General features: G+C 42.0%; 2 protein-coding genes, 1 long non-coding RNA gene and 1 pseudogene across 3 annotated transcripts in view; 2 read left to right on the top strand and 2 right to left on the bottom strand.

Annotated features, from left to right (window-relative positions):
- Positions 1 to 428: 428 nt before the first annotated feature.
- LOC120598680 (40S ribosomal protein S15a-like) lies at positions 429 to 870 on the bottom strand. Its single transcript, XM_039857675.1, has one exon. It carries the CDS (start codon positions 844 to 846, stop codon positions 478 to 480), a length of 369 nt encoding a protein of 122 aa, XP_039713609.1. The 5' UTR covers positions 847 to 870; the 3' UTR covers positions 429 to 477.
- Positions 871 to 9,814: 8,944 nt separating this feature from the next.
- LOC120599081 (uncharacterized) lies at positions 9,815 to 9,930 on the bottom strand (annotated as a pseudogene).
- Positions 9,931 to 13,416: 3,486 nt separating this feature from the next.
- The window catches only part of JARID2 (jumonji and AT-rich interaction domain containing 2), a 239,547-nt gene continuing 225,097 nt past the window's right edge, over positions 13,417 to 27,866 (top strand). Inside the window, 2 exon segments of the mRNA XM_039857822.1 lie at positions 13,417 to 13,568; positions 14,347 to 14,550. Coding sequence (XP_039713756.1) covers positions 14,506 to 14,550 — 45 coding nt within the window. The 5' untranslated portion in view covers positions 13,417 to 13,568; positions 14,347 to 14,505.
- LOC120598777 (uncharacterized) lies at positions 16,398 to 17,731 on the top strand. Its single transcript, XR_005651745.1, has 2 exons — positions 16,398 to 16,850; positions 16,985 to 17,731. It is a non-coding gene; the product is annotated as an uncharacterized LOC120598777 (long non-coding RNA).

Here is a 27,866-nt window from a genome sequence, read left to right as displayed (position 1 = left end):
GAATGACTGTAGGTTAAAGAAACTGCTGAAGCACAGACAATGAGTGAAGAAAGTGGCAATTCACAGCCTATTAACCTTGGATTTTGGAAGTTGTGCCACTCCCATGATTCTCCACTGCTGCTGGCTTTAAAATCACAGCTTTGAAAGATTTGCCTCCAGGTCTGTACTGAGACTTATGCTTTTGGGTAAGACTGGCAAGACTTGGAAGCATTTCCTGGGGGGCCTGGAAAGATAACTCCATGAATGACTCCTTTGTGGATCAGAGAGGTCAAATGCATGCTATTGGCTACTGGTATCTGGGATTTCTGTCCTTCTTTTCCTTCCAAGTATTCAGAGGAATGGGTACAATGAGAACATTCTTTGTTCAGCGGACATTCATTGATTCCGTCATTCCAAAAATATTTATTAAGGGCTTGCTCTGCCCTTCATTTTTTTTGGTCCATTGAGGCATTTTATTTGAACATATGTATTACATCCCTAGAAAGAGAATCCCAGGATTTTCCCTCTTGTGTATTTTCGTCTTGCTTCTTCTTGGTCCATAATGAAACCAAACTGACAGGACGGGAGCAGATTGTTCTGCCATTTTTCCAGATCCTTGATTTGCACATCGAATCTAGGGCTGATCACTCCATACTTGTTTAACCTGCCTGTGAGATTCCCAACAATTTCCCCAGCTCTATGATCATCAATGATTTCGAATTTGCCAGTGTAACCATGCTTCATCATCACAGTCAGAAACCGGACGATGACTTTAGAGCACGGCCTAATAAGAACCTGGCATTTGCCTCTCTTTTTAGCATTGTTGATGCTCTTGAGCACATTGGCCAGGACGTTCATGCACCCCATTATGGCAGCACGGAAAGATGGTGGAAAGAGCTCTGCCCTTCATTTTGGATGTGCAGTCTAGAATGGAGCAAAGGCTCTGTCTTCATGGAGCTCGCAGTTGCAAATCTCTTTCTAAGCTGAGATGACCAACCTTGACAGTCTGCCCAGCACTGAGGGGTTTTGTGGGATGTGGGACTCTCAGGGCTAACACCAGGAAAATCTTGGACAAACCAAAATGTAGACTCTTACCCAGACCTCACATTTCCTAGTCATGGCTGTCATTCATGAATTTGAGCTCAAGAGTGCATAAATAATAAATTGTTCTGCTTAATCTATAGAGCTGTGCCATTGAAAGTGGTAGCCTCTAGTGGTAGCACATAATGGCTTTGAGATCTGGGGTGTTGAGAGAAAAGCTAGATAGAAACCAAGAAAGCTGAAGGTAAAAAGGAGAGAGAGGTGTACTTTTTTGATTAGCAACTCTGTTAAAAAACAGTTTTTGTGGGAAAGAGGTAAGGGTATTAAAAGTGGTTTGGTTTTTTTAAACAATCACTTTCAAAGAAGGAAGAAGTAAGGGAAAATTTTGAAGAATACAGTAGTTTTGAATTGGTGAATTTCTGGCTGAAAAAATCAGAGTACAGGAAAGCAAAGGAAGAGAGTCTGTGGGACTGGTCTTTAACCTGAAAGCGGTGACAGAAGGATAGCAAAGCACTTGTTCTGGTCACTTAATACTGAGCCTAGCTAGCAGTGGTCTTGTGGGTCATTAGACATGTTTTTAATGATTAGGGCACAATATCAGGTTCTGAGGAAGAGAGAGATTATGAGTATTTTAGGATAGCAGACCATGGCATGTAGAACGGTAGACTGTGTGCTTAGAGGTTAAATATGAGGGTGCTATTGCAAGCTCCCAAGAAATCATTTTCCAGAAGAATGCATTTTCAATATTCTAATGAGAAGTTCAGAAAAGTAAATTCTCTATGCAGAATCTGCTTTATAATAAAAATTTCAGGAATATAGCTGTGTCACATACTAAAGGGTATTTACAATGCTACCTGTGTTCCTCTACTGCTTTTCCTTTCAGTTGATTTTGATATTTCCAATATTTTTCCCTCATCAAAATCCATACTAGGACATGTGATAACTTCTCCATTTAATTGATAAGAAAGCTGAGATATAAATGATACTTTTAATATATTTACCTTCCAGAAAAGAATAAGTGGAAGCAGTAACAGTCTATAAAGCAGGATTCACGTGAAAGAAATTATCTCTGGCATTCATTTACCTTCCTTTTCTGGTCTCAAATCCTTCTGCTCCAAATGCTTATTTCCCAGATAGCTAACCTTGGGCCAACCTTCCCAGACAGAATCTGACCCAGTCTCTGATTTCTGGCTCAGAGTACCCTCTTGACATAGGGTCTAGCCAGAGTGCAGAGATTCTATAATTCAGGTGCCAGTTCATACAGAACTAGATAGTGTGGGATGTCAGTAAGCAGCACAGTTCTAGTCACTTTAGTGTGCCTAGTCCAGAGGGAATAATTAGGATCCTGGGGACATTAAAAGCCAGGGATCTCTCTAGATGCTTTAATGAGGCTTTTAGGAGATCCATCTTTGAAAGGCCCGAGAAACACATGCCAGAAACAGAGGGGCAGCATGTAAGCCAGTGTTCTCAGAAGTGTAGATGACAAGATTTACAGCATAAGAAATATCTGCAATACCTGTTCAAAGCAAATTCCTGGACCTCACCCTAGACCTACTAAAGCAGAACTCTAGGCTGGTGGCCAGAAATCTACATTTCAAACAAGTGCCCTAAAAGATTCTTGCCTACTGTAAAAGGTAATAACCTGACATACAGATCAACACTTCCTCATGTTGTTTCCTTATACCTTGCTAGAAATGGCTTGCTAATCTCTAATACTTAATTCATGCTAACATATTAATGACTGATAATGGTTTAATAACTCTCTCATAGAATTTTCATTTAAAAATAGATCTCTAGATCTTGGAATGCCTTATCCCAAAGAGAAAATTTTTTTTCTCTTTAGGAATGATATTCTAATGTTTGGATGTTTTTTGTGTAGTCCAACTAACTACTTAAAAGGACGGCAAATGATTTGTGGTCAACCATGATCATAGATTTAAGAAAGGAGGTATTTTATTAAGTGCCTCTCTTCACCTAGATAATAATTTGGGCTGTGGATAAGTAAAAAGCCAGTTACTTTGGGAGATATAAAGACCATTCATGTTGGGCTTTTAAAGTTATTGTCAACTATTGTAAAATTTTTCATTGTGTTTAAATAATACTCTGTACAGTATAAACCCTTCTACTAAACCAGAAAAATCAAATACTTGGGCTATTTCTTTATTTAAAAATGTGTCTGTGTGCGGGGGCGGGTGGTTAGGCAGAGAATGACACTCTTTTTGAAACTCTTCTTTCCCTATTGTTTAGGAGGAAAAAGCCTTCAAATGGCCAATTGATGGTGCTAATTCTTGGGGGAAAGCAGGAACCTTGGATGAAAGCCAGAGAGGAACAAAAAGTTTTCTTAAAAGGGAAGTACTTGCCCCAGTTGTGGATATTGGGCCCATCTTTGGGTCACAATACTGAAAATTGAGAAGCTTTACCCCTTACCCTCTTCTACCCCACTCCCCACACCCATGTCACCCCAAAAGTTATAAATCTTTGGTTCAAGCAGACCCAGGCTGGGAGACCAAGGTCTGGAAACGTCATCTATAGAAGACCCTAATCTCACCTACTTCGTCTTGCAAATTCATGTCACAGGGGAAGTGGATGCAAGAATAGATCTACACAGCCTATCCCTATCGTTAGAAAGACGACTCAACATCAGGCCCTTTTGGCCACTGGTCAGTTTTATTTTCATATATCAAAGGTTAAATTTGCAAGGCAACTGTATTAGTTTTCTGGGACTGCCACAACAAAGTACCAAAGACTAGGGGGCTTAAACAACAAGTAATTTATTTTCTCATATTTCTGGAAGCTAAAAGTCTAAGATTAAGGTGGCAGCAAAGTTGGTTTCTTCTAAAACATTTCTCCTTGGGCTGTAGATGTCTATCTCTGTGTTTTCATGTGGTCTTCCCTCTTTGTGTGTCTGTGTCCAAATTATTTCTTTTTAAAATGATACTAGTCATATTGGATAAAGGCGCACCCTAATGACTTCATTTTAACTTAATTACCTTTTTAAAGACCTTACCTCCAAATACACATTCTGAGGTACTGAGGGTTAGGACTTCAAGATTTTAATTGGCTGGGTGTGGGGTACACAACTCAGTCGATAATAGCAGCAGACAAATATCACTTGTCAGAAGAATATATCTATGCCGGTCTTGACTTTTAGACTCACTTTATGAAAATGTCTGGGCCTGTTACATTACTGACGTAATAGGAAATTTTTCATTTTGTCCTCTCTTCTTTGGACATTTCATAAGAGAAGTGCTGGCTGGAAAGCAAAGCAGAGATCTTTTAAGTGCCACTTGTCAAACGGTTTCACTTCCTCAATAATTGCAACTCCTTGGTGGGAGCTGACCTATTTGAAAGAGCACTCCAGATGCAGAGAATTATTTGTGAACCAAATGATAATTGGCACAGTGCCACATTCCATTCATTTATTTAAGAAGCATTTATCTACTGTGTGATAAATGTTTTGCTAGGTAAGTGCTAGGTACTTTGTAAGCAGGGAGATGGAGAAGGAACGTGATTTCAACCATCTCTATCTGAAAACTGGAAATGTTTGGGACAGCTGCAGGCATATTGATATGACTGAGAAATCGCCAAGCATCTGCTCTGTTGTAACTTTAGAGTACCTAGCCTCCTTCTTCCTGGTTTCTCCTGGTCTCTAGGTTGAGAAAATCCCTTAGAATCCATTCTAGGTTGCTTGGGAGATATGGATTCTCCTATCAACTGTGACCTTAGTCTCAACTTCAAAAATATGAATATAAATAGAGTGCTCAAAGCATAAGCTGTAACCAATATCTTTCCTTCCTTCCTTCCTTCCTTCCTTCCTTCCTTCCTTCATTCCTTCCTTCCTTCCTTCCTTCCTTCCTTCCTTCCTTCCATTCCTCTTCTTTCCTTTCTTCCTTCTTGTCTTTTTCAGCTTCCCATTCATTTCTAACCCTTTCTTTCTTTCTTTTCTTTCTTTCTTTCTTTTCTTTCTTTTCTTTTCTTTCTTTCTTTCTTCTTTCTTTCTTTTCTTTCTTTCTTTCAGCTATTTCCTTCACATTCCTTCGGCTTCCTTCCTTCCTTCATTCCTTCCTTCCTTCCTTCCTTCCTTCCTTCCTTCCTTCCTTCCTTCTTTTCTTTCCTTTCTCCTTTCTTTCATCTATCTGTCTCTTTCTAGGTTTTTGATAAAAATGTTTATATACCATGAATCTGAGAACACAGCTAATAAACTGTGACCATAGTTTATGCACTGTGTGTATATCAAAGAATTTATTGTTGTACTAAAAATTTACAATCACGTTAACCATGTTATATAAAATTGATATGATCACAAATTGCCAAGATTAGTATTAATTTGTATATAATCATAGACTATTAGATTTGGAAGGGCTTCTAGGGTGTGTCTAGGTTAGTCCCCTTTTTCACAAATAAAGAAAGTGAGGCCTAGTGAAGGGACTTGTTCAAGGTCACAAAAAACTGAAACCTCAAGATTTCAGATTTCCAGTGTAATCTTGCTATTAAGTCAACTGATTTTACAGTTTTTCTTTTTGTATCCGTATTTATCTAGAATCGTAAGTGCCCCTAGATACAGTGCACTGTTTGAAAGCCCTCACCTTCCTTATCTTGGGCACATGCACACATGGATATATGTAAACACTGTCATTTTGTAATAACAAAGGCAAGATTCTGACAATCTGGGTTATCTTGTCTTGTCCCAGGTTCTCTGGACTTTCTAGAGTCAGTCCCTCCTCCCTTTTTCCCACCCCAGCTGCTTTTCTCATCTGAGGACTGTGGGGCTAAGGCAACAGAAGCTCTACAGTGTTCATTCAGGAGGGCTGCAAGGATCCAGATAAGGGAGTGTGCAGAGAAAGGGGAGCATTGTAAGCAGTCTTTAGGTACTCTTTGGATGAATCGATGAGTCAATGAATGAATGAATGAATGAAAGCTAGAAGGAGAGAAAAAGAAAAAGAATGATGAAGGGTCTGACCTTCTGGATCTTTGGCATCTGTGAATCTTAGGGCTGAAGAATGGATAGACAGGGGTTGGAGTTAAGGCATGAGGGCCTCTTCTGTAAACTGCTGTGGGGCTCAAGACCAGAGCAACTCCTGATCAGCCTTGAGTAGAGCCTGGAACACCCCTTCTACATCTAAATATCTTCTCACTTCTGTCTTCCTTGACATTCCTTTTACAAAAGGCAAAATTCTTAGTACTTTGTGTGCTTGCTTTGAGGACAGGGTCTATGTTTTATGTAATTTTATATCCTGAATAAATGTTCAACAATTTTTTTTTTAAATGAATGCTTGACAATCGAGAAAGACAAACATCTGGAAAGTAATAATCCACTAAGTTTTAGTCACAGTGTAACTGCTGATGCCCCAATCTTTCCTGTTTTACTATATATGTGTAGTATCAGAAAGGGAGATGATGCTGTTTTCCTGTAAAGGTGTAGGTGACTCTGGGGTTTCAGAAACATTGTTTTGGAAAAAACAATGTAAACTTTGTAGATGTCACAATTTTTATAGAAGATAGGCTGTGTTTTTGTTGAGCAGTGTACATAGATTCATAGGAGCTGTGGGCAGAAGTATGGAGATCAACCAGCATCTTGGCATGTGTCATGTTTATGAAAACCTCAAACTATGGAAGTTGGTTTGAATAAGAGTGTAGCTCCAGACTGAACTGGACTAGTCTGGAATCGAAGAATCCTCAGAAGAATCTTCCGATTGGTGAAAGGTACTTTTCTCCTACCCTAATTATTTCTGTGCTTCTGACGGATTGAAGAACTAATGACTTTTGTGGTGGAATGTGATTGCTACTGCTTTTTTGCTGCCCCGAATGTTTTTCTCCCACTCTTTCTGATAACAAATTCTGCAGCATCCCTACTTTCATGGTGGGAAAGAGTTTTCTTTGGAGCTATCTTTACTAGCTGCATGCAGAAGCTGACAGAAGAAAGAAATGCTAAAATGAATTGTGAGAGAAAGAGAAGGAAGGAGGGAGGGAAAGTTGATAATATCATTTGTAGCCCTGAAACTAGGATTCTGGATTTCCCAGTTAGGTGAACTAAACCCCTCCCACCTCCCCCTATTTTTCCATTAGCTATTTTCATTAGGGCTTTTTTCATTTGCACCAGAAGGTGTCTTGATTTATACTGCTCCTTCCCTCTATTCCTGCCTACTTAGGGGAACCATGTCATCTCTGTGCCTCAGTTTCTTCCTAATGATTCCCTGTGGATTAGCTAATCAGTGATAAGATCTCCCCCGCCGCCCACAAAAGAAAACCATAGAGTACAGTATTATTGTAAACAGTAACTTCTATTCTTAGGAACTGCAGGTTTCCCGTCTTGGCTGCCTTACCAGGGTTTCTGAATTAGGGCCAGCTCTCTTTCAATAACACAAGACACAATCTCAGCAGAATAGTAATACTAGTTCTCAAATTTTAAATAATCCAAAGAACCAGGGACTTTCGGTGACTTGTATAAACAAGGTCCACAGTCAACTGGTAGATTTAGAACATCATTTTATTGTATCTGGTTTGTGCTGTGGCATTTTAGTGAGGCTTGATAAATAAGACTAAATTCAGGGACAGGATGCAGTGAATCACAACAAAAAAAACTAAAACGTCTCCTTGACATCACTCACTCTTAAGAAGGCTGTTTACTTCTGAGTTTACCTCCTAGTGTGTTTTAAAATACTCTTGCAAATCTCAGTCAGCTCGAAATAGCTTCTCTACCTTCTTTCAATAGAAGCCCCCACCTTCTGAGTACACTGGCTCATAGTTATTTATAAACCTGATGTCAGTCAAAGATTCTTTTTTACATCTCTCCTCCTTACTCCCCTCCCCCACATATGAAGATAGACCTATATAAAATTAGAAACTTCACAGAAAGTATCCAGTCACTCAGGTAAGAATTATTGGCAGCCAGCAATCATTTATGAAGCATAAATTCATCACATTGGATGAAGTGTGTCTCTAAGACTATTTCATAGATATCAGCTCTTTCTTAAAAAATGGTTTCTGTGGTCAAATAAGTATGCCTCTTTGGGATTTTAAAAATCCTATGGGAAAGTAATCAGATTATCTTTGTGTAAATTAGCAATTTCCAAATCTCTTTTGTCACAGCATTCTTTCCTTTCCAGCCACATCCAGTAACATTTCATGGAATAATGTCTTGGATCACATTTTGAAAACCAGGGGGTGGTGTGCACAGGGATGTGGAGTCAGGAGCTCTGGGTGTGACTCCTGGTTCTGTCAGCCTATACTAGTTGTATGATCTTGAGCAAGTTATTATCTCTTAATATTTCATTTCCACATTGGAAGAGGGAGGACAAGACCTATCTTAATTTGGGTTATTTTATGGATTAAGTGATATTGCCATGGCTGTCCTTTAAACACCATAAAAAGTTATTCAAATTAAAGGTATCATTAGATATCATAGAGAAGTACAGTTGACCCTTGACAATGTGGGGGTTAGAAGAACCCGCCACCCTTGGAGGTGCAAATCTGAGTATACCTTAAGTTAGTTCTCCCCCTACCCAAATTCCCGGCCCCTAATTGACCCTTGATCAACACAGGTTTGAACTGTGTGGGACAACTGAAAAAAATCTATGTATGGACTTGCACAGTTCAAACCCACCCCCTTCAAGTGTCAACTGTATAAAGTTATATTAGGAAATTAATAATATAGAAGTATAAAGAAACTTGCCCTAGCAATCCTTACTCAACAAACTGTGTATTTAAGTCTACTTAGGGGCCAGCACTGAGAGGGAAATAGGAAGCACAGCACAAAAATCAAAGTAAGATCAGAGTATGTTAGATCCAGAAATGTCTGTTGATAATTGAATTTAACCATCTCACTTCATTGATGATGAAGATGAGGCCTAGAAGGGTCAAATGAATGGCTTATAGTCTCTGAGAGAGTTAATATTAGAAACAACTGAGTCCCACCAGTGACTGGCCTCATTGCCAAGGGCTGCCTCAAAATGAGACAAATCATGGCCCCAATGAATGTTTGACTGAATTAGGAGAGACAAGATATATAAATGACATAATCAGAAAACAAGATAACATGGAACAAACTTTTAAAGCTCCCAAAATGTCACTGTGGTAACTATTTGAGGTGATGAATATGTTAATTAGTTTGACCTAGTAGTCATTACAAAATGAATGTGCATATCAAAATATCACATTGTACACTTGATATACAATTTTTATTTTTAAAAATGTGGCTGAAGTAACAGGGGCAATGCGAACTTAGGAGTGAGTAAGCAGCCAGGATGAATTGGAGATAGGACTGGAGCTGGGGCCTTGAAGAATGTACAACTCTGTGCTGGATTTAGATACTGCAAAAAGAAAAGTAGTTGTGTTCCGGAATGGAACTGGAGATAAGAGTAACAGACTAAGTGGTTGGCAATAGTCTAAATAATTGGGCATTACAATTTTGGTGAAATATTCAACAGAAAGCATTTACTTCCAAATTCTATAAAGTTTCTAGAGCTTTGGGGAGGATATGAGAAGTAGATAACATGGCCTTTGACTTTAGAAAGCTTATTTTTTTATTTGGAGAGAGATAAGAACATAAGACAAAACTGGAGAATGTAAGCAAATAAGTATATAACGCAAAGGGGTGAAATATGTACTCTTAAGGATTTCTGGAGATGAATCTTGACTTCTTAGGAGAATCAGGTGTTTGGAAGCATGTGTTATCCCCCACATTAACAGGGAAACTTCAATATGCATTTAACATAGGACTGTGGATTATTCCTCTGTACTTGGTCTGTTTTAACCTTTTATTATTATTATTATTATTATTATTTATTATTATTTATGCCTACAGCACCTGGTCTTCCAAGGTGGTCTCCCATCCAAGTACTAACCAAGCCCAACACTGCTTAGCTTCTGAGATCAGGCATCGGGTTTGTTCAGGGTGGCATGGCCGTAGACCATGGACCGTGGCTCCAGTGGGGCGTGAACCCAGGACCTACTGCATGTAAAGCAGATGTGCAAACTGCTACACTATGGAACCACGTCCTGTATTAACTTTTTAATTCTCTGTCATTTCTTACAGTAAATCAAACGGTGGACTAAAATGCTTAAATATGATTGTCCATACAGATTTAAACCCAGAATAGTGAGTGCTTTTTCTTATTTGTGTCTGATGATTTGCTATTCTTCTTCTTTCATCTCTATCATGTTCCCATTCTTCCTAGAGTAATTAAAAGAGTATAAAAAGTAAGATTAAGAAATCAGACACCATTCCCTCCAGCTAACCAGTTTCCAAGTCCTATGGACTTCTGACATTCTAAATATTTCTTAACCTGTTCTCAATTTCTATATTGTATTTCAGGTCATAACCAGTTCTCACCTCATTTATGCAATAACGTTGCAACTAGTTTCTAGGTCTCTCTGCCTCTTTTCTCTTTTCCAATCCTCAATTTCACCACATACAATTAGAATTAACTTTTCAAAAACAAAAATTTGCCTTATATCTCTAGTTAAAAATCCTCCAAAGGTTCTTTTGGGCCTACAGGCAAACTTCAAACTCCTTTGCCTGGCATACAGAACCTTTCTGGTCCTAGATCCTGCTAAGTGCTCAGTCTCATCTTCAGTCACTTCCACGTTAAACTCCATTCATAAATGTGGTGTATTTTTTTTTATAAGTCTCATTTTTTTTTCATGCTGGAAAGTCGCTCAGCTTCGAACTGCAGAACCCCTACTCGTCCTTCAAAGTTCCCTAATTCCTGGTCACTTCAGCTATGTGTTCCCTTTGGCACCTTTCCCACATAGTTAATATAGCACTTTTTAGAAGTATGACAATGGATTGTAAAGTCTGCTTTTTCTACTGAACTGTGTGTTTCTTAATGAAGGACTTTCAGGCTCTCTGTGTCCTCAGCGATGAGGAAAACACTGGCATATAGGTCCTATAGAGCAGGGGTCCCCAACCCCTGGGCCAGGAACCAGTACCCGTCCGTGGCCTGTTAGGAACTGGGCCACACAGCTGGTGAGGTGAGCAAGCATGAAGCTTCATCTGTATTTGCAGCTGCTCCCTAGCACTGGCATCACTGCCTCAGCTCCACCTCAGATCATCAGACATTAGATCTTCATAGGAGCACTGGTCCCTGGTGCCAAAAAGGTTGGGGACCACTGCTATAGGGATAAATGTACCTACTGAAGTTTCCTCCAACCTCCCATCCCCCACTCCGAGACTTGAAGTGGTCAAGAGAAGTGCTGTGAGGAGTTAAAATCATCTGGAAAAAATAGTGAATTAGTCTTCTAGAAAATAAAAAAGAGCAGGAAAAGAAAGGAAATGTAACACGTGGCCTTGCCAAGATGGCAGGAAAAGGCAGTACATCAGGAGACAGTTACTTCCACAACAGGAAAGGCTTTCAACACCAAAAAGGCCAATCTATTTTCCTTGTCAGGGAAAACGACATTAAACTTACCCAAATTTTTTGGACTCAAGCTGATGCCTTTCTTACTCTTTCCCTCAAGCCTCAGCTAGGAGAATGGTTTTTAATATGTGGTTACTTGGGTTGGTAGCTCAGCAGGGGAGTTCACAGGTCTGGGACAAAGAAGCCCAGCTTCAGTGTTTGGCTAAGAAAACCAGGAAGAAATCCACCTTTGTTCTTTAATATTTCTCCTGAGGAATGACAGGTTCGACTTAACTCTCCAGAGAGCTGGTTAAAATCATAACAGTATGGACAAGTGGAGACCTCCAATATACAGGTTATAATGATCAGAAGAAAGTCTTTTGAAAACACCTGGTTGTAACCCAACCATAAAGTCACTTGGGTGGCCAGTACTGAAAAGTGGTCTGTTCTCTTGGGTCCTTTCTAGCAAATGGCACCAGAAAACAAGTTTTGCAATATTAACTCACAGAAGGTTATTTATTTTTCTGATTGTGAAAGGAACATAAGACAAAATTATTTCATTTTAGAAAGCATTCAGTTATAAAAACAGTAATAACTAAAAGGCATTAAAAAGTATTTTAATTTACTGCAAGTTTCCAAAAAACAGGTCTGGTTCTCAGTTAGGTTAATGTTATTATATAATCTTCCCCACAAGAAAGTAATTCGCAGATGAAGAAACTGACAAGCTTGCAGAGCCCATGGGTTACCTTTCAGGAAGTGTGGCCAAGGTGTGGTTTGAATCCAGGTTTCTTACCTCCCGTTTCTAGACACCATATTCATCTCTTCAGACACTGATACAAATAAAATCTAATGGTGTTACCCGAGTATTTGTACCAGGTAAGGAGAATTTAAGAAATGAGAATAAAAGATATAGGAATGAGTATGAGAGAGCACTGATCCCACTTTTCATTTATTCGAAGGATAGCCTGAGAGATCATTTAAAACAGTACTTCTCTAAAACCACAGTTAATATAAGGAAAGTTAACAATGCATAATGGCTACGAGAGACTTGACAAAGTTGTTAATAAAGCCAAGGCCCAAAGCGATACACCAGGACCTGATGCTTCATTTATATCGGCAATTAAATAATCACAACAGAGGGGCAGAGGCAGCTAAAAAGCAGGCTCTCGCGCGGCTACCGCAGTGGATATCCCTGGCACTCGGTGTTCCAGATGCTTCCCTACAGTCTGCATGTCTGTGTGGTGCAGTCTCCATATTCTACTCATTTTTCACCTCGGCTTGGAACCCCAGACGCAAAATAAGCCTGTAAAGGCAAACATCTTGTTCGATTTCTTTAAAGCCGGTTATCTTTGGTAGGAGGCAGCGGCCCGGGGTCTCCTTTTCGGCCACCCCGTAAACCGTCTTCGCAGCCGGACCGCGTGCCGTGTCGAGAGGTGGCCATTCCCCACTGCCGTCCCGGCCGCCGCTTGCGCGGGGGCGCGTGCGGCTACGGGGCGCGAGCAGGGGTGACCTCAGACTACCCTGGGCCCAACCGCAGCACGCTCTGTGCGACTACGCAAGGCGGTGTCCTGAGGTGACACCGGCGGCGCGGCAGAGGCAGTAGGCGCCGCCGATCAACTAGTTCGCACCGAGGATTCCTCTTGGTGCGTGGCCCAGTTTTCCTTAGGACGGGCTCCAACCCCTCGTTGACACCGCCCCCCGCGCCGCCACGCTCCGAGGCCTTCCCCGGGGAAGCCTCGCGTCCCTCCCCCGCCGCTCCGCTCGGCCCGGCGCGCGCGCGATTCCTCGATTCCACAGGCGGTTCGCGCCGCGGGTGGGGGCGGGGCGCGCAGGGAGGAGGCGGTCACCGCCGCGAGAGGGGGGCCAGGGGGCGGGCCGGTGTGGGGAGTTCCTTGCTCGCGGACCACACGCTCTGCGAGCCAATCCCGAGCCAGCCCTTCGCAGTGTCGCACGCGGGACACGTCCAAGCGTTTGTTGGCAGGGCCGGTGAGGGGGAGGGGGTGAGAAGGAGGAGGGAGGGGAGTTGAGTGACAGGCTCGCGGGGCAGGCTGGGAATTGTAGTTCTCAGCGTCCGTGGCCATAGCCATTTTGTAGTCGGGGGACTACAACTTCCAGAAGATCAAGGGGACCATTCTAAGGTGCCCCGGGAATAGGCTGCTCTCCCCCGGGCCGAACGTTTTGGGGCACTCGTACCCAGCAGCCCCGCTGCAGGTAGACGTGAGGGCAGTGGCGGGTGCTAGCGTGTGGCGGCTGTGGGGTGAGCGGCAAGCTGGGGAAAGGGGGTGAGGTGGAGCGACCGAGCGTGCCATGCATTGAGCTAGGGAGCCTCTGTCAATTCCACTCCTAGGCTCGGCGTGGGAGAGATGCCTGAGGGGTTGCCCGGGAAGGGTTCGTCAAGGCCTCGCGGGTGTCTAGTCGACGAGACTGCCAGGGTTCTCAGGACTGGGCCGGGGGCGGTCGACACCGGGGTAGGTGGTCGCCTGGTGGCTCAGCTGTGGGAGTTTTCGGCTAGCGTCCAGCGGGGAATTACCCGAGGAGCCCTAACTTGTATAAAAGCAGAGTCCATTTAAAGTTGGGCTGGATAGCCTCTCTCTCATTGGTTAGGGGGCTTGGAAAAAAGAGACTCGGCGAGCCCTCGCTGTGGTGCTGCCGCCGCCGCCGCCGCCGCCGCTGGAGTTGACTCTTCTGCTCGCACTGCTGCTGCAGCACAAACGTGACTTCCAACATTTTTATTTATCTTTCCCTTTTCTTTTCCAAGATGTAACTACAAATCAGACACTAAGGACCTTCACGTTTCGCTGATGTAGTTTTTGGAGGAAAGAGGGGGGGAGTGAAGGGCGTCGGTTTTTTTTTTGTGTGTGTGTTTCGGGGGAAATTTTCCATTATGAGTGTTTTACTAAAGTGAATTTTTTTTTGTTTGCTTCGTTCGTCTTTGGCTCTTTTTTTTTTTTTTTTTTTTTTTGCTTCCCAATTTCGGATTTATTTCAAGGCGAATCGGGCTTTGGGGAAAGAGGAAGAAAAGTCGGATTACAAGATCAACCACCACCAACAACAATAAAAACCACCAGGATATTTTTTTGCAAATTTCTGACGGCTTTAAATTCATGAAGCAATTGTCCCCTTTTGCAATCAGCATTTGGATCTCAGAATGAGCAAGGAAAGACCCAAGAGGAATATCATTCAGAAGAAATACGTAAGTGCTCCTAACAACACATCCTTTGACTTGCAGTTTTAAGCCATGGCTGTGAATGTCAAGTTTATAGATAATTCTGCAGCTGAAGGGTTTTAAACAGCGTCCGATAAGGCTGTTCCTTTCTTTTCTGAAAGAGGGCTTTTCAGGCAAAGTCGTGTCTGCTTAGTTTGGATGAAAAAACAGATTGGTGTAGAGGTACCTTAAGTGAATAAATTGACCTCGAATGACACAACCATAATCTAGTTTTAGATGAAAGGCAAGGGATTTTGGTGGAGCTTGGGAGTGGGGTGGGGGCTGCGGTAATGTAACTAAACTGCATTCTCGGGCGGGTTTGGCCCCATATTGCACTTTGCATGCAAATGAGCCTATGTTATTATTAATGTTATTTGGAAAATTGTCTAACGCGTGTGTGTTGGAAGCCCTTTAAGTTGCAATCGTGGGTCCGATTATGGCGATCCTGTTCCTTGCACTGGCACATCAAATTTTACGTATGTGGTCGTTTTGGCTTATCTGGTTCGCAACATAAACCAGTTGGGAATCATGTTACAGCGAATGCATTTGTTGGGATTGACTTTAATAATGGGACTGGTTTTGTTTAAAAATTCATGGTTTCCAGTTCTAGAGGAAAAGACATACAATATAGCTAATGTTTTTAAGTAGGTATGTGAATGTATATATAAGTGACTACAAATAATTTCTCCCTGTTAAATGGGTTTCTGAAATTGGGTGAGTCTTCAGAGATTTGAATGGTTTGGAATAGTTAAATTTGTTTTGTGCATAGTACAGCTACGTTTTGATTGGCATGGGGACTGTTTTTGTTTTGTGTGTGGTGGCTCTTTTTTTTAAGTTTGGGGGGAGGGAGGGGAGTGGGGGACCCAGGGATTAACTAAATATGCACTCGAGTGATCGGTGATTAGCTACATGCTTTAAATCAAAGAACCCATTTTTTAAGAGAAGGCCAAATGAACATACATTAGGAATAATGCAGCGTTATAAGAAAGTTTTATTTAACTCGAGTCGACAAATTGGTGTTAATATATTCTCTTTTTGAGCTGCGTGGTGTGTGTAATGGGAGATGACCTTCGGGGCACTGGTTTTGTAAAAAATACATTTAATGGAAAAGCTGAATACCTTTTTCTAGAGGGCTGATCCTAATGTAGACACGTAAACTTCAACTATTTAAGGAATAGAAGATTAAGTAATCAAGCCCTACTTAAAAAGCTGTTCCCTTAAGAATATAAGAATTAAAATACATCCGCATTGCAGAGGGCTGGGTAGAATGCGAAGGACTAGTTTAAACTCTGGCTGTGGAAACTGCATGGAGACACCCTTGCCTTGGAGCGTGGACGCCTTCCCAGGGCACGTCCGATTCGGGTGCAGCGACAAAGCAAATGGGGTAGAACTTGGACAAGGACCGCCTCTCCGCCCCCATCCCAGACCTGGCTAAGTTAGAGAGCAGTATAGGGTGGGATTTTTTGTTGCTGGTGGTCAGCGAATGGTGTCGGGTCCGAGCGTCCGGCCGCAAGCCTGTGCCTGGAGGTGGCCGCAGGAAGCAGAACACGAGTTAAGGCTCCGGGAGCGGAGCGGAGCTCGTGCTCCCGACAAGCTTGAGCCGGCTGCCAAGGGGAGGGCGTGCGGGGGTCGCGGCTGGCTGGGCCAGGGCTGGGTGACCGCGCTCGGCCTGTAGGGGGCGGGCTCCATGCTCGGTGCTCGGGGCTCCCGGCTCTGGGCTCCGGGCGGTCCCAAGCGGGCGGGGCGTGGGGGCGTGGAGGCGGTGCGGCCTGCTGTGCCAGGGAAGGGGTGGGAGCGCCGCGCGGGCGGGTGGGGGCGTGCCGGGGAGGGGGCGGGGGCGCACAGCTGCAGCGGGCGCCCCCTACGGCGCGCACGGCGGAGCTTGGCGGCAGCGGCCCGCCAGTTCCCCGCGGCCCTGCCCGCCGTCTCCAGCGCAGTCTCGAGAGCAACAGGTTAAGCCGGCGAGACGTCAGCGCGCCCCCACCCCGCCCCCGGTTCTTCCCTGGCTTAGCGCTGTCCTCCCCCTGTTTCCCCCGCCCCCTGCTGCGCCCGGTTCCCGGACGCTCCCAGCCGCGTTCTGTTGTCATTGTGACGTCACAAAGGGACGGGCCCGGGTGGAACCTCCTCCTCCTCCGTGACGTCAAAAGTCGGGCGGGAGGTTCCAGCGCGGCGGGCCGGTGTGGGGCGGGGGCCGCTGCGGAGCCGGCTGCCTCGGGGGAGGAGAACAAGGAGGAGGAGGATGCGCTTGGCCTCTGCCTTCTACGGTGCAACGCGGCGCTGCCTTCCAGGTGAGCGCTTGAGAGCCTTTCGTCCCCAAAAGAGTGCCCCTGCCTAGCTATGATTCTGATCCCACTGAGGGGTTGGGGAGCAGGGGAGAGACGCTTCCTTTCTGCAGAAATGTTTTCGCTTCCTCTGTTTCCAGGTTTGCTGATGGCGTGACGTTACTGCTGTGGTAGTTGGGTCTGCTCATCAACGTTTTAGAAAAGCAAGGAAACTTCATTCAGGGGAAGCTTTGCTTTGTAGGAGGACCATGTTGTGGATTCGGCCACCTTATCACTTTTAACTCATGTTTGGCGTGTCTTCGCAGGATGCTGCCGGATGCCTTTCTGGGTGATGGTGCACAGCAGCAACTGCTACTCTTTCTGGAAGCCTTGCAATTGCAATACCATGGTGGTGGGAGGAGGTCACTCCTCCTTTGCTGTGCCAGCCCTATGCCTGTTGAGTATTTTTTAGAGGTCCAGGAAAGGGAAGACTTGTCATTGATGCCTGTGTTTGAAAGCGCCACGGGACTAGTCTCAAGATGTTCTGGGGTTTAATTCTTCTGAACCGGACAACATGAGACTCGCAATCTGAGTCTTATTTCTAACGTAAAATGGAGAAAGTAATACCTGTCTTTGCTACTTCACTTCCTCTGAGAAGATCATGTGCGGGAGGTGATGTGTGTGAAAGATATAAAGCAGTATGCTCTTTTTCTATGTAAGGTGGCACTTGAGATGGCGGAAAGCAGAACATTTTTTACAACAGGTCTCAAAAGCCTTAGATGCCTTTTGTGTTGCCATTTAGTTTATATTAGCAAAGCAGAGTTTGGGTGTGGGATTGTAGATGGCAGGCTTTGGGAGAAATAATTGTTACATTTCATATTAAATGACATCCTTGAGAAACTCATAAATTGCAGTGTAATCCTGTCTTAATTGTGCTGGGCATGACTCCCACTACAATACCTTAAATAACTGAAAACATTTGCCTTTCAAAGCCCCAATCCACTTGGACGATAAAAACAGTTGCATATTTTGCTCTATGGATATTTTATGTCATTTCCATCACTCCACTGGTTGGTTATTCCTAGGGAGAATAACAGATTTGATTTGGTATCTAGGCTTCAAAACCATTTGATGTGTGATGCTTAGTACCACGTATGAGTTTGAAATTAAAATCTCTGCCACATGAAGATATGATTCATGCAGTTAGCATGAAAACAGATTACCAGTTTGATTGGTAGGAAAGCTCAAGCAGAATTTATATCACAATGCTGTAAATTTTAAGTGTTTTCATTTTCTAACTTAAAAGTGCAGTATGACTTTTAAAAAACTGGGAAAAGTTTGTTACAACATTCATTACCAGGATTTACAGTTATATGAATTTGTAAAGTAAAAAGTAGAAAGAAATACATCAAAATATAGTGGTAGGATTTATGAGCGCCAACCCCCCCCCGCCCCGGCCCATCTTTTTTTATACCCAGTTAGGTTATTTCAGTTGGGGGCAGGGTAGAAAACTATACGTTATTTAATTGTTGCGTTTTTCCTTTCCTGTACTCTTCACATGGCTTTCTTTCTGCTTGTCTCTAGTAGTGGAAAACCTTTTTCTTTGTCACATAAGTCTAGGGCAGAGTTAACAGCTATGATTATGGAAGGAATACTGTCAAGGTAAGAGTCCAAAGTATGTCACTGAAATTTGAAAGAAAAAATAAATTATGTCCAAAAATAACCAATTCGAATTATTGTTACCTGGGCTATTATTTACTGTGGACAAGTATCTGACTTGTGTGTCCCTCATGGCCATTGGCCCAAATAGCCAACTAGAATTATTTGGTACTTAGATGGTATAATGAATATTTCTGCTCTCAGGCTAAACCAGTTCCTGTTGCTGGGCTGAGGGCTACAGACTCACTTCCAAGTGCCTTGGAAATAATTCCAGTGTACTCTTTATCCCTTGCTCCAAAGGTTATTTAAACTTTTATTTTTCAGAAAGAGAAAATCTCTTGGAATATATAACTAGTGTCTGTTCTCTTACATTCAAAATAGAACTGTTCTACTCCTTTCAGAGATGGCATGGGAAAGTAATATTAAGCTCAGTACATTAAAACACCTGGTAAAGCTAACCTGTAATATTTTTAATCAAGGGGTTTGCCTTTTTCCATGTGGTCTGAGTACCCAGACTCGTGACATTTTTATCTGAATGGTTAAAATGTTTTGAGGTCTAAGAAATTGTTTTTGAAATTCTACTTGTACTGATCCTAATGTTACTGGTCCATGTGTAAATCTCCCCCAGGATTACAGTTACAGCTCTGCTAGCCACTCTCTACCCACCCAAACCTACTTGCCCTTTTGGCTGCAGAACATCCTGGCTGTGAAGCTCCTGACCAATGGGCAGCCCTGGGGTGTCTGTGCCTGTGTCTCCTTTGGCTCCCACCCATAGAAGGCTTGCCAAGTGTCAGTTGTTTGTTTCCAAATCTGGTCATTCAAGTTAGACTTATTATTGGAATTACAGTTTAATGTTATATAATCCTTTGAATGAGTGTGAAAACTTTTAAGTTGAATGTTTTGGGAACATTCGACAAAAATGAATAGCTAAAAAAAATAAGACTGTTAAATTAGATGTGGGTCTGACATTGTGGGCCTGACATTGGAAAAACTTGGGAAAAAAAAATCTAAGGATTCTGCACACACATTGCTTTGTAAATGATTCCCTTTTAAGAACCAAATTTCATTTATGCCTACATTCCCTTCCCAACAAACAAAATACAGTGTGGAACACTGGGATTCTCAAAAAATCTGCAAAAAAAAGTACATGTATGTGTTTAAGTTAAAATGTTTATGTGTATACATATATACATATATGTATGTGTGTACACACACACACACACACACACACACACACTTTTTTTTTCTTTTAAGTTTCCTGCCTGACAGACTTTACATTAGCTAACCCACTTCTGGTCCCTTTCACTTCTGATAAGAGTGCATCTATGGTATTTAGCCTTAATCCCCAGCTATTAAATTAGACACTTTATTTAGTTCATGTTATTTAACATACCTCAGAGTGGTCCTGCAGTAATTTGTATTACTTTTAGATTTAAAAACAACTGTGTCATTGACTGAATGGTAGGGGCAGAAAGATTAGTCATTTTACATCTAAGTTATATGGAGTTTAGCAGTTTTATTTTTTTAGGACATAGTGTTTAAGGTCTGTTACATTTAAAATCCCTAAGCCTACCTTGGAAATGAGACAGATCTCTTGTTTAGTTTGAATCAATTATCTTGTTTCTTTTTATCTCTCAGGTAACTCTTTTCTTTCTCCTGACACCCTGCAAGCCTCAGTTGCTTTTCCAGGCTCTAGTCTTACCTTCTCTGGTTCCTTTTGTCTTTAAAGCCTTTCCATACTTGCCTCTATCATTCCAAGAGGTGGGAACTGATGACTTTGGTTTTCTTAGCTATGGTCTAGTAATGCTGTTTGTCTACTTTTTTTTTGTAGACAATTTTTCTTATTCTTTTAGGTCTTAATTTTTCTTGACCTGAGTCAACCATATGTAGCCTTCTGGCAGCCTCACACCTTTTAAAAAAGGGGGTTTTCCTTCATTTCTCATTCAAAATAAAATCATTAAAAGTGGAGCTGAACCTTGTAGGAAGTGACAGTACTGGCTAGATACCATTTTGCTCCTGGTCCAGTAATTCTGACTGCTTCAGGACTTCCTGTTCTATCACCCCTAGCAAGGTGACTTATCTTTCCTATTCTCTTAGGATGTCTGGGATGGGAAAGGGCCCATGTTTTGTACATGTAGATCCTGTCCCAGAGGGCAAAGTCTAGGTCACACGTGAGTGAGCAGCTGGATTACAACCTGGGCCCAGATTGTACTGTTCTGGTGAGGATGCTGCCTTCTCTTCTGGGGCCCTCTTTGCCATTTGAAGGAATGCTAGAAGAACTTGGATTTTAGAAAACTCTGGCCACACAACACCTCTCCTAAAAGCATCCTGAAGAGAAGACCCTGTCAGTTCTGAAATAACCACCGACATTTGTTGTTTAGTGAGTTCACGTGAAAAAAAGAGGACGTTGAGTCCATTTTACAGAAGAGAAAACCAAGATAAATAACACTGGTGAGATAAAAGGCTGTATTTCCTTCCCACTTTTTAGTCTAGATGAAAAAGAGGTAAAATGAATGACCATCAGCCTGGATCCCAGAAGGGGAGTGAAGGCCATAATAGGGGCTCTCAGCAGCCTCTGCAGAAGTTTTTTGCTTGAGTAAGTTGGGGAAGTTAAGGCAGTTTGTCAGCTTCCAGGAACAGAAGGAAGGAGTGTATCCGTCTCAAGTGCATGTTTGTGTTTGTTGTTTTCTAAAACACCAGTTGGTGGAGCTACCCTCTTATCCCCAGCTGGCTGTCTCCTTGTGTCCTCATTGGAAAAAGGGCTGACATTCCAGTACCCTTTGGGACTGGCTGGTTTGTACTCTAGTTTTGTAAGTCCTGCCACCCCACCCTCTCCCTTGTACCTGAGGCCCAGTGTGGATTGCATTAGCTCTCCAGGCTTCTGAGAACCCATTTGATTTCACAGGGCTATGACAAATCGGCTTCCATACTTTTTTCTGGCACTTGGCATTGTTGACCCTGACTTTGCTACTTAGGGGACCATGGGGCGCTGGGGGAAATCATATGCCCTCCAAGCCTCACCAGGGTCTGGGTAATCCGGTAAACGAACGCTGCCCAAATATGTTAATAAGGCAGCATGAGTAATAGGAGCATTATGCATAATTACTCACATATTCATAGGATCTATGAGGGTGTTAGAAAGGGGAACCCTACTGGCAGAAGTTCTTGAGAGCTGTTCTTGAGAGCTGGTGTGGCCTAAAAAGCTTAAATTGGATTTCAAGTTCTAATTTTGTATGTCGGTCAGGCTCCACCACCCATGAAGAGGAAGGCCAGTGAGCACTGAAATATTATCAAGAGCAGTGTTTAGTTACCATGAATCCTAGAAGGTTAGTAAACTACATAGCTACAATTGTGCCCCTCTCTACTCCCAGTACAGCTCTTCCCTCATGCACATATTTTTTCCAATAGAACCGGGAATAATTTTCCAACAATGTATTTTTTTTTTTTTTTTTGTGGGGAGTAGAGGGGGAGGAGTGAAAGGGTTGGGTTGTGTGTGTTTATTTTCCATCAGGAGACCCTCTGGTTTACTGGGACAGCAGCCCAGGTATCTTGTGACCGAAGCATCCAAAATGTGTGAGACCTTTTTGGCACTTTGTTTTATTGCTGTCTTTTTAAATCTGGGTGGTTCTTTCTCCATTATTTCCTAACCACATTTCAGTTAGGGCTTCATTTACAATGGTGGAGTGTGTTATCTCTTGGTTCTCATTTCTGCCAGCTGTTAAAGTGTTTGGTGCCTGTGGGGGCAGAAACAGGTGCCAGGAGGAAATGAGAAGGGATTAGGACTGAGCATGTGTTTCTTGCATTTATTCCTTCCATAGGTTTGCAGAAAGGGGACTGAATGAATACTTATTCTGTTAAGCAGCAGTTGGATATAGACGTTATTAAAACTTGGAGAGTTTTGTGCTTTATGCAGATGCCTTATTACTAGTACATGGGCTTCAGAAATGAAATACCTCAGATTTGAACAGGCTCGTTTGGAATATATAGAGTACTCTGTGGTAATGGACAGCGTTGGGAGTATGAGCTGAGTTCTAGGTTTGGTCCTGTAGTGCACTGACTGTGTGACCCTGGGCAAGCCACATAACCTTGCTGAACTGCTTCCTCATCTGGAAAACTTGTCCATGTACCTAATAGGCTTGTTGCTGGAAGAGCCAGTGAGATTTTTGATGTGAAAGCATTTTGTAAATTGCATACTACTGCACAAATACTCAAAGTATTATCACACAGTTGAAAATCACCAACCTGGAGATAATCAGGCTTGCCGGCAGCCTTCCTAGCTGACTCAGAAATAAATGAATCAGATGAATTCTATACGTTGCCTCCGAATAAACCAAATTAATAGCAGCAAATATTCTAAAATGCATTTTAGGATGTAGAACAAGATTTTAAAGATTAGACGGTGATGTGAACACTTCCCACCCTTACAACTCTGTTGGTTATTGAATCTCTTCTGTATTGTCTAACACTTGACTCCCAGAGTTGTCTGGGTGGTGAATTAGAAAGAAGGGCAGATTGAAAATTAAGATTATAGTGGCACCAAATCTGTGCACAAAGATGTTTAAACTGGATCCTGCGGCAGTAGTCTTTGAAATTGAAAATCTGATCATGATCCTTCAGTGGCTCCATGTGGCTTTCAGGATCGATTGTAAGCCAAGATTGTTGTCAGCACAGTGTAAAAAGCTCTCCTTACTCTACCGTGGGCCTATCCTGCCACCCATTTCAGTTCAGCTGCGACCCAACCTCTTAGTCTTTGCACTTCCTGATTCTTCAATTTGTTCAGTGAACCGTTTGCCTGAGGAGCCCACCTGGCCTCTCTGAGGACTTACTGTATGGCCTGTCACCCCTGTCCCCAGTCAGGCAGATCCAGGCCCCTTCTCTCTGTTGACTTGACTTGTCACACCTACCTTTAGGTACTGGAATTATTGTTTACATGTCTCTTACCCTATTAATCCCCAGAGTAGGGGCTGAATTTTGTAAGCCATCACACAGTTGAGGAATATTTGTTGAGTTGAAGCTTTTGGAGTATTTCAGATACGAACTAGTGGTGGGAGAAAATTGCTGTGGATCTAGTGGAAATAGATGAACTTTAATCAGAATTTTATAGTTGAGAAAACCTGAGGTGTCTAGCACTGTTAGGCAACTTGCCTGAGGTTGCACATTTTATCAGTGACACACCAGGACTTGAAATCTAGCCCCTGATATAGTAGCAGAAGGCCTTTGGACAGGTATTTCAGAGATGTTTCTTCCTGCAAGGTAGATTTTCAGTTATCTGTGGTAACTGCATTAATTGATTCATTTTCATGGAAAAATAAAACCCACTTGTAATCTCCATACCTAATTTGCCCAATTGCATTTTCCCCCTTTTGAAAATGGCTTTTTTTTGGGCTTTATAAGAAACTACACAAAGAAAAACCATCGGATTGCACACTGACATTCCTGTAGAAAAATACTTTTCAACATGTGGGTTGTGAAAAATAGTTTTACATATGTACTTTTAAATGCTCTTCTGTTAATGTGCTTTTTGCATTTATATCTTAATTATCAAAATACAATTCTGCATCATTGTTTTTAATGGCTGCAAGGCACTCTCCCAGAGCTTTCCTTGGCCTATCCATTCTTGATTGTCTTTTGGGGCTGTTGTACAAAATGATGTGTGCAATATGCATTACGGGTATCTTTTTGTACTTAACCCCAGATTCCTCAAAGTGGAATTACTGATTCAGAAGTAACTGTTTATGATTGGAACCCTCTTACCACACTGTCTTCTTGGAGAAAGGCCATGCTAATTTATGGTCCCACAGGTAGTGCATGTGAGGCTAGTGGATTTGTTTGTTCATTGGCTTTTAAAAACCAATTCGGGCACTTGTAATGAGTGATAAAGATGTCAGTTAAGTTTTATTTAAGTTTCTATTTTCTTTTCTTGTCTTCTCAGTGTTAGAACTAAATGAGATAAGGTATCTGAAAGCACACTGTAAAACAAAATTGCCTTAAGAACACAATGTGTTATTAGAATGACTGTAGTGAAGAAGGGAAGAAGAGAGTATATGTGTACACTTACATATTTTAAATTTATGAAATGCTTTTTTGCGAGGACATAACATACTTAAGGTGACCTAACATTTCACTGTTTACATATGTGATTTTAGCTAGCTTTGTTGGTGAGGTGGGTGGGGCTTTGTATGGTTACAGAGGTCCCGTTTGTCTCCGTCATGAAAGACTACTCATATACAGCTGGTATATTCTGGTTGCTTACCATGCTCTTGGCACTGTTAGATGTAGAAAACTAGTTAATCGACCTTGACCTCAGAGAATTTATAGCTTAGTTGACAGAATTAAAAACACTGTGGGAAGAGAGTGGATGACTTCCGATAAATCACTTCACCTTTCTAAGTCTCAATTTCTTTGTCTATAAAATGGGGAGAATTATACCTTCATTATTGGTCCATCAAGGTCATTTTAGGGGAGACAGTTAAATGTTAACATAGGAAGTGCTTTGTGAACTGTAACTGTCTAGACCATATTATTATTAACAGTCTCGCAGGTCTTTGTGGCTGTAATTCTCCAGCTTCAAGGTTGAAGAGGGAACATGGTGGTGTTTCTAGGTCATCTTTGTTCATTACAGCCTTATTCAAGTTATCTGAGGAAGAGGATAAGAATGAAAATATTACAGGTGCTCATCACTTTCCTTCTCACTAAGGTTTCCCTTTTCTTCCTAACTTACAGAAAATCGGAGTGTGTTCTTTACAGCCAGACACACTTTTTATTGTTTAAATGATGGATTTGTATCTTTTTTTCCCCTTCTGGTATGTGAGTACTGGGTGGTATCACAGTGCTGCTACAAAGAAGCATTACTTTTTGGTGTTTAAGACTGTACTTTTGGATAAACTTCTTTCTTTGCCTTTATTTTAGTTTTTGGTCAAGATGTTTCTTTAGTGATGAGGTAAGACTTAAATGTTTATTGGTTTTACCCATTTTGTCCCCATTTCCATTTTTATGCTGTTCAGAGCACTAAAGCTCTGTGTATTCTATTTTCAGCTTGTAATAATTTCTTGGAGGATGAAAGAGCCAACCTGAATGGAAGGCGTTTCATGAGGAGCCATGATCTGGAGTCTCAGTTAAATTGGTAGCACATGGTTTTCATCTGCCATGAAGGGCTTTGGTTGTGTTATCTTGTTGGAGCTGTGTGTTAACCACCACATTACAAAACTTGGTTCTCTATACACACCGTGGGGCTTTTCAGCCTGATGATTCTGAGTGGCAAGGTCCCCTTGCCTTTATGATAGATGCCAAACAAAAGGTGGACTTGGTCTTTTAATAGTTTGACAATCATGAAATGTTTGGTGGGGCTCTGTAGAGTTCTTCCTGTGCATTTAGGAAAGGAGCTTGGAAGAGTTTGGTGTGGGAGATGCTGAAACATGGTCCTATCGAGCCTAATTATTTTCGCGTGGTTTTGTTTTAACATTCAGTTCTGCCCGCTCTATAGCCTTTTCCCTGGGACTTGTAGTTGGTTGCAATTTTTGAGGAAGCTTTATTTTATATATTTACTTATAAATATATACCACACCTCATTCTAAAAAGGATTTAAGGCCGTATGAGCAGTCATCCTGAGAGCAAATAATTTTTGCTTTGATCTAAAGTTCACTTTCTAAATCCAAAAAGTGACAACTGGATTAAAATATGAGCAATGAGCAGTTGTCCTCAACCCAGCAGTGTTTGTGCTGAGTAGCCTTTTGTTTTTAGCTTTGAAAACTTGGCCTTAAAACTTTAATTAAAGGCAAGTTTTGTAAAGAAATGTTGGGATTGACACCCTGATAGAATTTTTAATCTGAAAGAATTTTAAAGATCCTTGGAAGTAATCCCCAGTAGTGATTACATCCCAGAGTGGCAGAGATCAGCTTTCTATTTAAATACCAATGCAGTTTATCACTTTTTCCACCGTGCAGGGGCCAAGGAGGGTCTGGATTTAATAATGAACTTCTTTGGTGGGGGGTTGGGAGGTGGTGGCACAGTTGGTAGATGTTAGAGCATGATTCAGCATTCTGTGTCTTTAAAAATGTTTTCAAATAATCATTCTGTATCGTAATCCTCAAAACTCCTGTTAGGATTCCAAACCATTGTGGTTTAAACTTAGCTGGAATGTGCAAGGTGGCTGACAGAGTGAATGGAAACCTCCTTTGAAAAAACACATTTGGCTTGCCTGATTGTCCCAGAGTCTGGGCTCTGGGCATATCTGTGCCATGGGCCAAGTCTTCTGGTTGAAGGGGTTGGAGAATACTTGTTCTTACTCTGTCGGACTTCCCCCTCTGCACCTACCTTCCCTGCCTAGCCCAAGCTCAATATAAACACCATCAGTTAGTCCTAAAGAAACTCTTGCTACGGATATGGACTTCAAGACTTCATGTTATACTAAGTTTTTGTCTAGATGAGACACACACTCAGTTGTACTTGTAATGTCAGAACGCTAATGATGCTATTAAAATGGTTTTTCTTTTGGTCCCGGTAAGCTAGAAAGCATTGGGAAGTGAGGAGCAAGGGTCTGACTTGGAACTATCTAAAGCTAAAAAGTGATTTTTTTCCTCATCCTTCTAATTCTACTCTGCTCTAATTGAGCGATGTGATCACTACTACTACAACATTGACCTAGTCCAAAATGAAATACATTTCCTACTCAACTAGCCTTTTTTCCTTTCCTCCTTTCATGAGACTTGCTGAAGTTGTCATGTTATTTCTTTGCAGAATTTATTGGAGCAGTAGGCAAAGCCTCTTGGGAGTATAAATAATGATGATTATAAAGAACAGTCAGTTTACCTAGGAAGGCCATTATCTTTGACTTGCAAAAGGTTTTACAGCCAAACCTTTTTGCTTACAGTTGTTTAATACAGATGAAGACCTTAATGGGGTACCTATTGTAAGAGGAGTCCTTTTACTCTATTTATATATGGAGGTAATCTCAATAAGAACAACACCTTGCGCAGACATAACTGCCTGTTTCCCTGGACAGGCATTACATATACAATCCAGGAAAAAGAAGACCTTGGATGGTGGTGGTTCCTGGTCTTTTTTTCTGCTGCCATCAACAGCGCATAATCCTTTCTGCTGAGTGTTAAAAGATTTCTAAAGCTGATAAGTAACACCTCATTTGCTTTTGGTGTTTCCTCCTACTAACTGCTTTCTACCCAATTTATGAATTCAAAGATGGTTTTGAAACTAATTTAAGGGACTTGTCTGAGTAGGCAGTGACACTGAATAAATATATTTAAATGGTAGATTCTTATGCTCATAATTACAGTCCACAGTATAGCTTTAGGGTAAAAGGAAGCCCAAAGTTGCAATTTTTACTTTTTGGGAGATTTAAAGTTCCCTCTCATGGTACTTTTCAGTCTA

The sequence above is a fragment of the Pteropus medius genome, unplaced genomic scaffold, assembly GCF_902729225.1.
Source record: "Pteropus medius unplaced genomic scaffold, Ma_sr-lr_union100, whole genome shotgun sequence".
In the NCBI taxonomy this organism is placed as follows: Eukaryota; Metazoa; Chordata; class Mammalia; order Chiroptera; family Pteropodidae; genus Pteropus; species Pteropus medius.
The sequence above is the reverse complement of the archived record's forward strand: the minus strand, read 5'-3'. Positions and strand labels throughout refer to the sequence as shown.

What these genes read in the sequence shown, in the direction of transcription:
- LOC120598680 (XM_039857675.1), bottom strand. Translation starts at nt 846, where the DNA reads ATGGGGTGCATGAACGTCCTGGCCAATGTGCTCAAGAGCATCAACAAT.